General features: G+C 38.4%; 1 protein-coding gene across 4 annotated transcripts in view; it reads left to right on the plus strand.

Annotated features, from left to right (window-relative positions):
• Positions 1–9,607, plus strand: part of LOC121960475 (talin-2) — a 108,804-nt gene extending 99,197 nt beyond the window's left edge. For all 4 annotated transcript variants that reach the window (XM_088079467.1, XM_042510314.2, XM_088079483.1 and 1 more), the window contains 6 exons: positions 120–225; positions 1,625–1,749; positions 4,342–4,530; positions 4,624–4,806; positions 4,962–5,087; positions 6,711–9,607. In XM_088079467.1, coding sequence (XP_087935593.1) covers positions 120–225; positions 1,625–1,749; positions 4,342–4,530; positions 4,624–4,806; positions 4,962–5,087; positions 6,711–6,839 — 858 coding nt within the window. In that variant the 3' untranslated portion in view covers positions 6,840–9,607. The remainder of the gene's footprint in view (positions 1–119; positions 226–1,624; positions 1,750–4,341; positions 4,531–4,623; positions 4,807–4,961; positions 5,088–6,710) is intronic.
• The last annotated feature ends 3,507 nt before the right edge of the window (positions 9,608–13,114 follow it).

A 13,114-nucleotide genomic window follows, 5' to 3' on the forward strand; every position in this document is an offset into this window, starting at 1 on the left:
AGTTTTGGGGGCTAATAAAAATGCAATATGATTAATTCAGTGGAAACCACTTCCTCAGACTGAGACGACTGTTGTCTCAGAATAGTGTGTCATTTATGTGTGTGTTTTTGTGTGTGTAGGTCCTGCAGAAGCCCACTGCAGATCAGAAGCAGCAGCTGGCAGTTTGCTCCAAACGAGTAGCAGGAGCTGTCACAGAGCTCATCCAGACCGCTGAGGCCATGAAAGGTAATGGCTCACACACACTTCACACACTGACTCCTTTCACAGTGTTTTACCTGATGGAATCAAATCTACTCTGAACAAAAATATGAAGGCAACACTTTTGTTATGCTCCAAAAAGACTTATTTCTCTCAGATTTTGGTCACAAATTTGTTATAAACTCATGTCAGTTAGCACTTCTTATTTTTCAAGATGATCCATCCACCTGAGAGGTGTGGCATATCAAGATACTGATTAAGCAGCATTATTACTTCCACAGATGTGCCTTGCGATGGTCACAGTTAAAGGCCACTCTAAAATATACAGTTTGATCACACACAGTGCTGCAGGTGTCACAAGTTTTGACTTTTATCAAGTTTTGTTTTCCTGTAAACTGTCTCCAAAGTTATTACCGAAAATGTGTCAGTACATCCAACCTTCCCAACCTTACAACTACCGACCACTTATAACCACAGGAGTCCAGGACCTCCACATCCAGCATCTTACCTACAAGATCATCTGAAACCAGCCACCCAAACAGATGATGTAACAGCTGGTTTTAACAACCAAAGAATTTTTGTAGAAAGCATTTAAGGGGGGGCTCATCTGCATGCTCTGCGTTATCTTCAGGGTCTTGACTTGACAGCAGTTCATTATTGTAATTAACTTGAGTGGGCAGCTGCTCAGAAGTGCTCAGTAAAACAGATTTTAACAGATTTGTAATTAAATTTGAGAGAAATAAGGCTTTTGTTTATTCAGATTTTGTGTGCAAGTCTTAGATTTTTTTAATTTAAATTTAAGAAAAATGTGAACAAAAACAAAAGTATTGGGTTCATATTTTTTTCAGTGTACATCAATAACTTTTATTTCTTCACTAATGAAACTTCAAACAAAAACACTCATTATTATAATCCCCCAGTAGGAGGCTACCACATCTTTAATAAGCTTTATTTCCCAAAATAAGAGCTAAACCTTTCTTTTAAACAAACCTTTAGTAATACCCCTGTCCTCTTTCTCTTGCTACAGATGGAGGTAAGTTAGCATTGTTTTCTGACCTGTGACTTATTCCACCAGTTGTGAGCTGTTTGACACCTTCTCTCCTCAGCACTAACATTGATTCATTTTGAAATCCAGCTGCTGTCAGGCTTCTCAAGTACATTGAGTCAGTTTCATCCATTGCGCTTCGTTTCATGTGCTGTCTTATTTTGAATAAATCACTCCATCTTCATTGCAGTGAATGGCAGTTTGTGATCTTCATCAGCTATGCATGGGATGCAGTGAAATGTGGCACTCTTTATTTTCTGTGTGATCACAGTGATGTTGTTGTTGTTGTTGTGTGGCATGATCTTTTGACAGACCAGTTTGTGAAGTATTTTTTGAAATCCTAGTTCAAATCTTAATTGCGTGTTTGCATGCGCATCTCAGGTTCAGAGTGGGTGGATCCCGAAGATCCGACAGTGATTGCAGAAAATGAGCTGCTCGGAGCAGCAGCATCTATTGAAGCGGCAGCTAAGAAGCTGGAGCAGCTCAAACCCCGAGCCAAACCCAAGGTGGGTGACCACATGGCTGATAACTATCTGCGTATTTGTCAGTGTTTGGAGACGGGACAGTACACAACAACATCAAAAATACAAATTTTCCCCCTACCTGTAGTGCTATGTACCAGTGTAGATTGTTTTGGTCTAAATGACCAAGTACTGGAGATATCGGCCACAGAGATGTCTGCCTTCTCTCCAGTATAATGAAACTAAATGCTTCTCGACTTGTGGTGCTCAAAGCACCAAAAAATACATTTGAAAAGCTCAACAGTAGTGTCTCTTTCAAAAAATCACAACACGGTTACTCAAGATAACCCACAGACTTTGTTATAAGCATTCTCATGTAGGAACTATTTTCTTTTTACCAAATTACACCCACCAACCATGTCACCATGCAGAGTGAACCATGCATCTACTCATGGACAAGAGGCTTGTGCTTGTGACAATGCAACATATAGCACCACAAGCGGAGTTCCATCTAGTTGCATTACAGGTAAAGAAGACAGACATCTCTACGTTAGACACCTCCACAGCTCACACAAAAACAATATGGATTGATAAAAAAGTACTACAGATAAGAGCTGAAAATAAAGTGTATTTGATTTAAGGGTGAACTAGGCTAGGACTCTGTGTTAGAGGCCTTCCTAACTACAGAAGAAAAATGTTTGTTATGAAAGAGTATATAACATGAGATTATGACTCCTAAAACACAAGCTCTCATTACAATGGTTAATAAAAATATATAGATGGTAGGCCCCAGTGAAATAATTAGATTCAGATTCAGACAACTTGATTTATCCCAAAATTAATCCGATCCTTTAGTGAAAGTACCGACACCACAGTGTAGAAACTCTATTACAAGATAAAGTCCTACACTCAGCATTTCACATCAATACAGATGTAGTACAGAAGTCTAAATGTATCATTTGCAAAATATACTTGAAGTATAAAAAGTTAAAAAAAAAAAAAAAAAAAAGATGCAAGATGGCTTCCTTTATGTGATATTTTATTAAGTGCTTTATCAGGGAGTTATTGTTAATACAAATTCATGTAAAAATATATTACAAGTAAAATTCCAGCTTTCAGAAATTAACTTGAGGAAATTAGATAAATAAACAGGGTTCTCAGGGTTCATGGAAAACATGGAAAAGTCATGGAATTTCACAATCTTATTTTCCAGGCCTGGAAAAGTAATGGAATTAGTCAAAATTCATTGAAAATTTTGGAAAAATCATATAATTTTGTTGTATGTAATGAAATTGTTACAGTAAACTATGTAAACTACTATGGATTATCTTCAAAGTAATGTAACATATGATGTTTCGTAGGTTTCATTATTTACTCCCTGGTTTTGTCGCTCCTGTACTGTATGCCAGCCAGCTGAACTAATGTTTAAATAGATTGTAAATCTGGTGTGTTTAAAAAAAAAATGCCAGGCAAGTAGGGCAAGAAAAAAATCTTTATTATAGGCCCTTGAAAAGTTTATCCTTGAAATTTTGTCCATGAAAATGTGACAAACCCTGAATATAATGTATAAATTTGATGATTTTTCCTTTGTTGTCAATGCTTTGAAGCATGACTTGATCAGTGTTCTGTGCTTGTTGGTAAACATCTATGTTGTTTTTTGTGGTTTTTATATTCAGTTTTTGGTGTTAATGTTAAGAATGCGTTTTCACAGTAACAAAATGAAACATTTTTGACATTCACAGAAAGGGTGCTCTGTGTCTTGTGCCGTCTCCTCCCTGTTTACATTTTCCCATCAAATTTTCTTTGACCTCGATTTAAGAATAAGACATCACCAGAATCTCTTAATTTGAGCTTCCCGTAACAATCGCTCACCTTTTAACCCATTATGATTCCTTCTTCCATACAAAACATCTATCATGTGTCCCCCTCCACCTCCAGTCATCCGTCCATCTGTGGTAGTACTAGCTAAAGCCTGTCCCAGTATATGTCCTCTGGCTCCCAGTTAAACCCTCCCCTCCTTCCCTTCCTGCCCCCACCACCGGAGGCCTTCTCTGCAGGGCTCTGTCTGATATGTTTGATATATTAGGTTGTTATTCAGTCCCAACTATATATCAAACATATTCCTACAGTGTCCCGCTCTGTCTACAGACTTGTGGTATGAATGTGTTTGTGTGTGAAAGTGTGTGTTTTTGAGTGTGTGTGTGTGTGTGTGTGTGTGTGTGTGTGTGTGTGTGTGTGTGTGTGTGTGTGTGTGTGTGTGTGTGTGTAAACAGGCAGAATTAGGTATGACTGAATGTGTAATACTGACAGATAATCTTCGTGCAGAGTCTTGTGTCGTCTTCAGTTGCATCTGGCTCCTTATCGGCTTAGTTATAAAGATTTTTTGTATCTGACTGTTTGGAAGTTATCTTTTATTTCTTTTAGTCACCAAATGTGTCAGTATATCATAGATTAAATGCAGCTTTTTATATCCCAAAGTAAAATCACTCTCAGTGACAACAAATTGAGTTGACCAGTCACATCTCAGAGCAATCAGTGATGATTTGATGTGGATTTTCACTTTAAATCCTAGTAAAATTAACAAACTTTAGCCTTCTGAGGGATCCTGTCTGACTGATTGGTCTCCTTCCCCCTCAGCAAGCAGATGAGACACTGAACTTCGAGGAGCAGATCCTGGAGGCAGCCAAGTCCATTGCAGCAGCCACAAGCGCTTTGGTCAAATCAGCCTCAGCTGCTCAGAGAGAGCTGGTGGCTCAGGGCAAAGTGGGCCTCATCCCTGCCAATGCTGTGGATGACGGACAGTGGTCCCAGGGGCTCATCTCTGCTGTAAGTGTGTAGTGAAAGTTCATTTTTCTTAGCTTATAATTTTAGCCACAATTTTACCAACAAAAGTTTTCTTTCTGCCCTTTTCTTCTCCAGGCACGTATGGTTGCAGCAGCGACCAGCAACCTGTGCGAGGCAGCCAACGCCTCGGTGCAAGGTCACGCAAGCGAGGAGAAGCTCATCTCTTCAGCCAAACAGGTGGCAGCCTCCACTGCCCAGCTGCTGGTGGCCTGTAAGGTGAAGGCTGACCAGGACTCTGAGGCCATGAGGAGACTACAGGTACAGTACAGACACACTCCAGACAAGATACCACCGTCCAGTTCAGCTGCTTTAATAAAGAAGTGTCACGATGTGGAGCAGGTTCAGTGTTCTTGTTCATAGTCTTTCTCGTTATATGCTGCTATAAGCTATTCTCAACTGACCTCCTCTTATAGATTGCTGGCAACGCAGTAAAGAAGGCATCAGACAACTTGGTGCGTGCCGCTCAGAAGGCAGCATTTGACAAAGCGGATGAAGACAACGTGGTGGTCAAGACGAAGTTTGTGGGTGGAATAGCACAGGTAAGAACACTGTGCAGCATCAGCCCATGTAATGAAGTACATTTACTTAGGTACTGTACTTAAGTACAGTTTTTGACTATCTGTACTTTGCTAGAGTAGTACTTTTGTAAAATTATTACGTTGAATCCACTACATTTGAAAGACAAATATTGTACTTTTGACTCCACTACATTTCTATAAAGACTTCAGTTACAAGTTAAATTTGCTGTGGAGTCAGCAGATGATTTTTTTTTCTTTTCTAAAATGAGAAGGGTCATAAACTGTGATCATGCAGTTCTGCACATGGTTTGTTTGTCGAAGTGGTGTCCCCGTACATCTACCTAGTACATGCACTACCCAGATTGAGCTGCTGGTCTGTAGAGACAGGTAGAGAGGAGAGGTCATCAGCAGGCAGCTGTATTTAGTTATGTGTTGTTAATCATGGCTTCAGCAGCAGATGGAGCTGAAGACTCCCCACTGGATCACACATGGTCATACCTCAGATTTGATTATGAGATGAAAAATGATTTGTATCTTTTTAAATGTTTGCTCTTTTTACCACACAGAAACTTCATCATGGCCCACAAGAATTTGGTATCTATTTTCAACAAGCTTTTTATTCTACAGATTCTACACGAACGTCAGTGAATTCAAAGTGTTGTTTTACAGTCATTAGGATCTGCACATGCATTGTGACAGTATACAACAGTGCTTCGAGATTAAAAAAAAAAACTTTGATTGCTTAAGTTTTTTTTGTAAGAAAGTATCACATTAATTTAACTCAAGTAATAATCTGACTCAGCAACTTTCATATATATTTGAGTACCATTTGACCAAGAGTATCTATACGTTGACTAAAGTAAGCGAGTTGTGTACTTCGTCCACCACTGGTTAGTGCTGATGTATTATCAGGTGTATTGTAATCTTTATTTAGATTTATTAGCACCAGATTGCACATAGTTAAACAACATACTATCTGAAATATTGTCTGTCCTCAAATATATGCTCAAACAGTTTCTCACATTCTTGAATTGCCTTTGCCACGCTGTCACACTTATTTGTGCACTGACATTTAGCAGCATTGATTGAATTCCTCTGAAAAAGTATATCAACTTTTGAAACACCTGCGGCTCCTAGATTAATTTGTTTCTCCTCTTGTCTCTTCATGTTCTCAGAAAATACATTATCCAGTACTCCATACTGCATCTGTAACTTTAGAAATGTGGGAATTAAAGCTTAGTAAACTGCATGCATGCATACACAAACACACTCACTGAGAGATGGCAAGCAGACTTTAATGTGTTAATATTTACCATAAATCAAATATTGTCACTTAAGCGTACATTCGGTATTTTCCAACCTAGTCCATATTTTCCCATATTTTGTGTCTAAATGACTAACGGGCAGAACAAATTTTGAAATTGATCCAGCACTGAGTGAGAGTGCTGCAGACAGCAGCAGCGAAACAGGCTGCAGTGTAATCACTTGGGGCACGTTCACAGAATGCACAGAAGTGCTTGTTTTTGCCACTGGCATGTTCAGACTACATGAACTAAGACAGTTTTTAAAATGAAGATTTGAATATAAAAATAAAATTTAAAATGTTAAATGCTTTTGATTATTATTATTATTTTGTCTGTTTAGATCATTGCAGCCCAGGAGGAGATGCTGAGAAAGGAGAGAGAGCTGGAAGAAGCCAGAAAGAAACTGGCTCAGATCAGGCAGCAGCAGTACAAGTTCCTGCCCACCGAACTACGAGAGGACGACAACTAAATCTTCAAGCTTACTGTCACTGCTGCATACGTCCGAAGGTTTATGTTGCAAGTTTGTGTCCTTTTAATGGCACACTTGAACAGGTATGTGGCCTAAAGCGACTTCAGAAATGTTGTGACTGATTTAACAAACCAGTAATGCCCAAGTCTGCAGTGAGTCCACATCACATGGAAAAATCTCAAAGTCAACTACTTGCAAGTTTGAAATACTACTGTATGGAACTGACTACTTTCTGGAAACAACATAAAGATTGCGGCAGTTCGACTGAAGAACTGCGTTTTGTCCTCATGTATAGCATTAAAACTACTTTGAATGATCCAATCTGATCCAGAATGTGACACGCTCGGGACAAACAGCACAGCTCACATGCTTTGTTTGCCCATAAGCTACAGTTTGTTTGTTTTTTGTTGTTGTTTTGCAGATTGCAGCTCTAGTTCATAAACTTCTAAGATGAAGGAATGATTGTATTGCCAGTCATGTGATATAGCCGTTCAACTGCAGCGCCACTCAGAGAGCAAAAGGATTTCAGCACAGCACTCTGATTTTGTGTGAATGTTGACCTTTATGCTCCAATTTGGCACCTTACTGTCTGTTTAAATCCTGTAATGTGTCTTGACTTAAATTCAGTGGACATTAAGACTAAGGAAGGATGGTGCAAAATAGTGTTTCATACTGTAAATTTCATTTACAGACATATTGTTTTGGGGGAATTTCTTTAAAGTAGACAGTGATATAAGCATCTTTACTCTCTTTCTTGTCATTTTTTTAGAGGATATTGATGGCCTCTAATGTCTTTTTAAAGTGCAAAAATTCTACATGTTCATCTATGCTCTTGTGTCATTGCGTACAGCTGCTCAGACTCAAGTACAATGTTTTACATTACCATGTGAACACGGGACGACATACTACCATAGAAGGAATATTAACTACTCCCAAGTATTTTTAGCAGAGAGGGGTCACAAGTGGTCTCACCTGTGTATAGAGTGTTTCCCCAATCCTTCAAACATCTTTTTTATTCCTCATCTTTTCAGGTAATCAGACTTACTTTCACTATAAACAGAATTTGATCGTGATGCAATAACATGAAAGGTGCTTTAGGGGGCAGTATAGGTTTCCCTTACACCATGCAAACTTATAGTAATAATACAGGAGGTGATATTGTATAACTGTGTGCTCATTTTGCTTTTAAGTAAAGGTATATGTGGTTAGAGTAACTGGGCAGGTTGATTGGCTACATGCAAATTAAAAACACATGTAAATACCTCAGACGTCTTGAATCAACTAAATGCCTTGCAGTGCTGCGTCTGTGCTTTGTCTGATGGTTACGGCTCCCTAGGCTCGTTCCTTTATGATTTTCTGTCCCACCATTACTGATGATTTTTCCAGCAATACTAAATCACTGCCAGGGATTTATTTTGAGTCCTTTCATTTCAGATTCTGTAAATTCAGAGAGAAGCAAAATTCTAAATCTGCAAATAACTTGGCAATAAGCGAGATGTAATTAATAAAAGCTTTTTCAGAATTGATCTTAAAATAAGAAGTCAAAATGAAATGACTGCAATACTAATCACTGCAGTTCATCGCTTTTTATTTTGGTCCATCAGTCTCTGGATTTATGTGTACTCTGTGCAACTTTACTGAATATACCACTTGCTGCAATAGAAGAAGCCCTTTTGTTTACCGAGTTTGATTGTAGTGTGTTTGCTTCCCTTATCTTACTTGAGGAGCTGTGTTTCAATATTAAACTACAGTATATAGTAAGATTAGGTCCTGCTGTGAAAATGCATGGCTTTGTGCTTCAGATGCATCTCTTTGTTTATACAGCGACAGAGTTAAACTTGTAATGATGCACTGAGTGATCCTGACCTCCAGACAGTATAGCAAATGGATAAAGACGGTCACTTTCAGATTTTTTTTTAACAGTTGGGTTTGAATGCAGGTGTTTTCTCACATTGTATTTTGTGTGTGAGCGTGAGAGGGAGGGAGGGGTCCACTACTCATCAGTCAAGTCTGTAGTGTTATTATTAGTGCCTTAGTCCGTAGCCCATACATTGTCTGGTCTGCTTGAGTGACAGCTTCACCTCATCAGTCAGTAGAAGGTACTGGACGAGCAATTGTTTGGGAATGTAGGTTCATGTCCATGGGGAGCTTTCTAACATTAGTTGTCCCACTTGTTAAAGTGCTGTTCCTCTAAGTGCTAAATCATATGCATCCCCTCTATCTCTCTCTTTAACTCTCTCTGCCACATGTAAGGCCTTTTGGGGATGACAGAGGAACTGTTCGCCAGTCAAAAAAATGTGTTGCTGTTTAAAATGTACCATCACTATACAGTATATATAAGTATGTATATTATATATATATGGACACATTTTTGTACTGCATTCCATGGGCATGTACCACAGTGCTTCTAAACTACGACAGACTGGAGATTTTGGTCTGTCAACTGCTTTATTGTACGCTATGAAGTCACTGAAATTTTAAGGATTGGCGTTTTTTTTTTTTTTCTCCTCGTGCTTTTAAGCCTCTATTAAAAAAATAAATGTGTTGAGAACATTTTGATATATATCTGTCACCATTAAAATGTTGTGACGCATTTCAATAATGTGGAGTAATTGAAGTGGTCTGTATGTTTTTCCCTCCCTCAACTAAAATCAAATTATGAAGTTACTACAATAAAGATAAGCGATAACTTACGATGTAAAAGATATTTATCTGGCCTCGATAAAACTATTTTTTGTATTCACTGAAAATAAAACATTTCAATGTAACTTTGGGTGTCAAGTTTCCTTTTGTGTAGCAGAGACGGAAATGTGTGTGCATTTTACACAGGCTGTTATTTACATCCTTCATACATCCTTTTTGGTTTATAGATGCTTTTTCAGATTTTAGATCTGCATTCCTGTTCATCATTTTCCTGTGTGAGGTCCTCCTCCGCACTGAATCTTGTGAATGTAAATTTGAACTCAGAAATATCATTAATCCCCTTTAGTATAAAAATTACTTATAATGCAATCAACCTGAAAAATCAAACACTTCATTTTTTTAAATAAAGAATCCAACTTTATACCAGAGGTAAAACCAAGTCACTGTTTTGCAAGTTACAACTAAGTCTCAAGTCCTAAGACAAGTCCCAAGTCCTAAACTTTGAGTTTTAAGTCCTAAATGAGTCATAATGCGCTCTTCAACAAATGCAATGCCATTTTAACAACAGAGAAATAACATATTGCATTTGCAAAAATCACTTTTATTTCATTTATATTTATTGTTAAAAAAAGTGCAACTGATCTTAAATTTAAAAAGTCGTGCTGACACTGCAGTTTCACAGCATAAAGTATGTTTAACAAGTGCTACAACAGAATTGATTTTGTATGTTTTTTGTCATGTCTTCTTGGGCTCAACTCATCTCATACTGTAAAAATGTCTTCAGTCCTCTGTCTTTGAGCTGATGTAGCTGCATGCTGCTGGGTTGAAGTGCAGGGAACCGTGTCTTGTCTGTAACTTTATCCTCCCAAACTAGCTTGAGGGAATGTTTCAAGTACTTTCAAGTCAAAAGGCTCAGGTCCAAATGATGTCCTGTGTCATTGGTGTTAAAATCCAAGTGAAGATGTAAGTCTTTATATTTTGTCAAGTTGAGCCTAAAGTCATTAAAAATATGACGATCTATAAAAAAAAAAAAAAAAAAGGGGGAAAAAGGAATTGTACACACTCTTATATACACTGAATATTGTTGACTTGTCCTTTATAAATAAAAGTTATAAAAAAAATTAAAAAAAATAAAAAAATATGACGATCAAACTCAAACATTATTTGGAGCACATAATCTGAAACACATTCCTCACAAGCTCAGATATCTGTAACCACACTGATGGCCGTAGCTACCATAAGGACATTAGGGTCATGTCCACATGTTTTTCCTTTGCAAATTTGTGGGGTTTTAGCAACCTGACAACAACCAACAATATAGATCAATGTGATGAAGCCGTCAGTGTTAGTTGGTAAAATGTATTCAGGTTCAATACCCAGACCAAGAGGGACACAGTTCTCTACTCATTAATGTTAGTTTTGGGGCATCCTAAAGAATTCAGACTTTTATGTTGGCAAATAGAACTTACAGAAAGTAAAATTTGACAGTTGGCCAAATAGCTAAAATATGAAACCTGCAAGTCTCTGTGTGTCTGTTACATCCTCTCACAATAGGATCAGTAGTCCCAGGATGCAGAACTATAAGTTCTCTAGTCCCCGTGAATAACAGAGAGGTGTGTGCTGGCAACCGAACAAGGTCTCTTTAAGTGTCAGGACAAGATGGTATTTCTGAGTCAGCACTAAACCTGAAGCTATATTGAGTCCGTGCTATGAAGTGAGAGCCGTGCTAAATTTGTCTGGCACTAAAATTTGAGGCGGCAATGTCAATTACTGTGTCACAGCTGTTACCAACGCTGCTTCTAAACCTGGTATCCTTTTTCTGCATTTTTCTCCTAAAGTTAGTTCTTTCGGCTACCACGAATGTGCTCTTCCAAGTTATAGCACTCTCAGTAACTCTTTCAACTTTTTCCAGTTAGTATCAGATGTGAGTCTTAACAAGAAGCATGTTACACCAACTTGGCTGCAGGGGAGACAGCAAAAACCCTGGCTAAAGGGACGAGGGCATTTAATTTAATGTGGACAAGCAGCTGATAGAAGACAGCTCATCCATTTTTTTTAATGCCCTAAATCTAATTATAATAAAAGTCAGAAAGCGGGTACAGTTACTGATGACTGCGGCATGCTACATAGCAAGGTTACAGGCTTCATCCACTGAAGACAAGTGTATTCATTCTAAGATTACCTGCCTGGACTTGTAGGCGCCACAGGCGCAAACAGCCCGTTGATTCTGTGTTCTCATGGTCACTGCCAAATTTTTACTTTTTCTTTTCAATGAAAAACACCACTGTCACAACACACGTTTGCTGTGTTACTCCACCGATGGAAAATGACACACCAATGACATGCTGTAACAAGGACGGTGCACAGTGACTAAACACACTCATCATGATATTTTTACATGACCTCACCAATAAGCTCCGCACATCTAAACCCTTCTGAGCATCATTAGGTTGAATTACAGTAAGAGATGAAGTTTGACTCAGATGGATTACATAGAACAACATACTTCCTCCTCGATGCTTTAATTATTGAGGAAGAAGTGAGGAATTCCAGTCTAGACACTAACAATGAAATCATCACAGCACTCCCATTTTTGTCTGGGAGCTGCTCACCCAGCTGTCTCAACACATCTATAATGAACAGCTCTGGGCTTTATTTGCGGCCTGACACCACAGCAGCAAGGTTTGACTCAACTGTGCTTTCTCTGTTTGGTCTAGAAACTGATAAAATTCTGTCAAAATAAAGCTTGAATGATAGCAGTCACTCAATTACAGAAGAGAAACCAAACTATGAGCTGTGAAACACCACAGAAACACAAAGACTGTATTTAGATTCATGAGCTCTGTTCACAACATAAATCAGTAATGCATACAGAGCCATCAACAGACAATGGTCACCTAATGAAATAAAACCTCAAAGGTCTTTAAACTTCGACAGTGGCTATTAAAAAAGCTGTAACATCATTGTTACAGGGCTCATACTTCCCTGCATGATGGGAATAGTGGGAATTCTGAGAGTTGTTTCAGTTACGGCACCCATCAGCATAAATTTGATACAAAGTGAAAAATTTCTTCAATGAAAGGACCAATTAAAACACTGATGTCTCAAGTCTGGAAATTAAAAGCGAAAAAAGGAGCTCATTTTTAATAGATTTTAGAATGCCACATTCCCCTGCATACATGTGAATAAAGCAATGTGATAAAAAGCTCAGAGGAAGCCATGAAAATGACCACTCAGTCTTTACTGCAGCCAAAAATACTGTAAACATGTTGTCGATGAACAATGGCCATGGGAAGAGACTGTAAAAATCACAAACTGAGTTATAATAAAAAAATAAAAAAGACCTCTGTTTGCACAATAGAGAACTCGAGGCCTAAATATTTCAGAATTACTTACAGACCCCTGAATTAAAGCCCTAAATCTAAATCTGAGTATATCATTAATTGTTGGACAGATACAATGTGTCGATGTTCATCTCTCTATCTATCCAGGGTGCTAGGGTGACATGGATTGCGCCATGAGCCTCTCTGATCTCTGCATATGACAGGCATGCCTGGCTGGCTGCTTAATACTTCACAAAACACATGGTGGGATGACAACACAGTGACAGCTGACTGCCTTAAAAAGCTCCA

Source organism: Plectropomus leopardus, chromosome 1 (assembly GCF_026936395.1).
Source record: "Plectropomus leopardus strain MGB_pleo_1.0 chromosome 1, ASM2693639v1, whole genome shotgun sequence".
In the NCBI taxonomy this organism is placed as follows: domain Eukaryota; kingdom Metazoa; phylum Chordata; class Actinopteri; order Perciformes; family Serranidae; genus Plectropomus; species Plectropomus leopardus.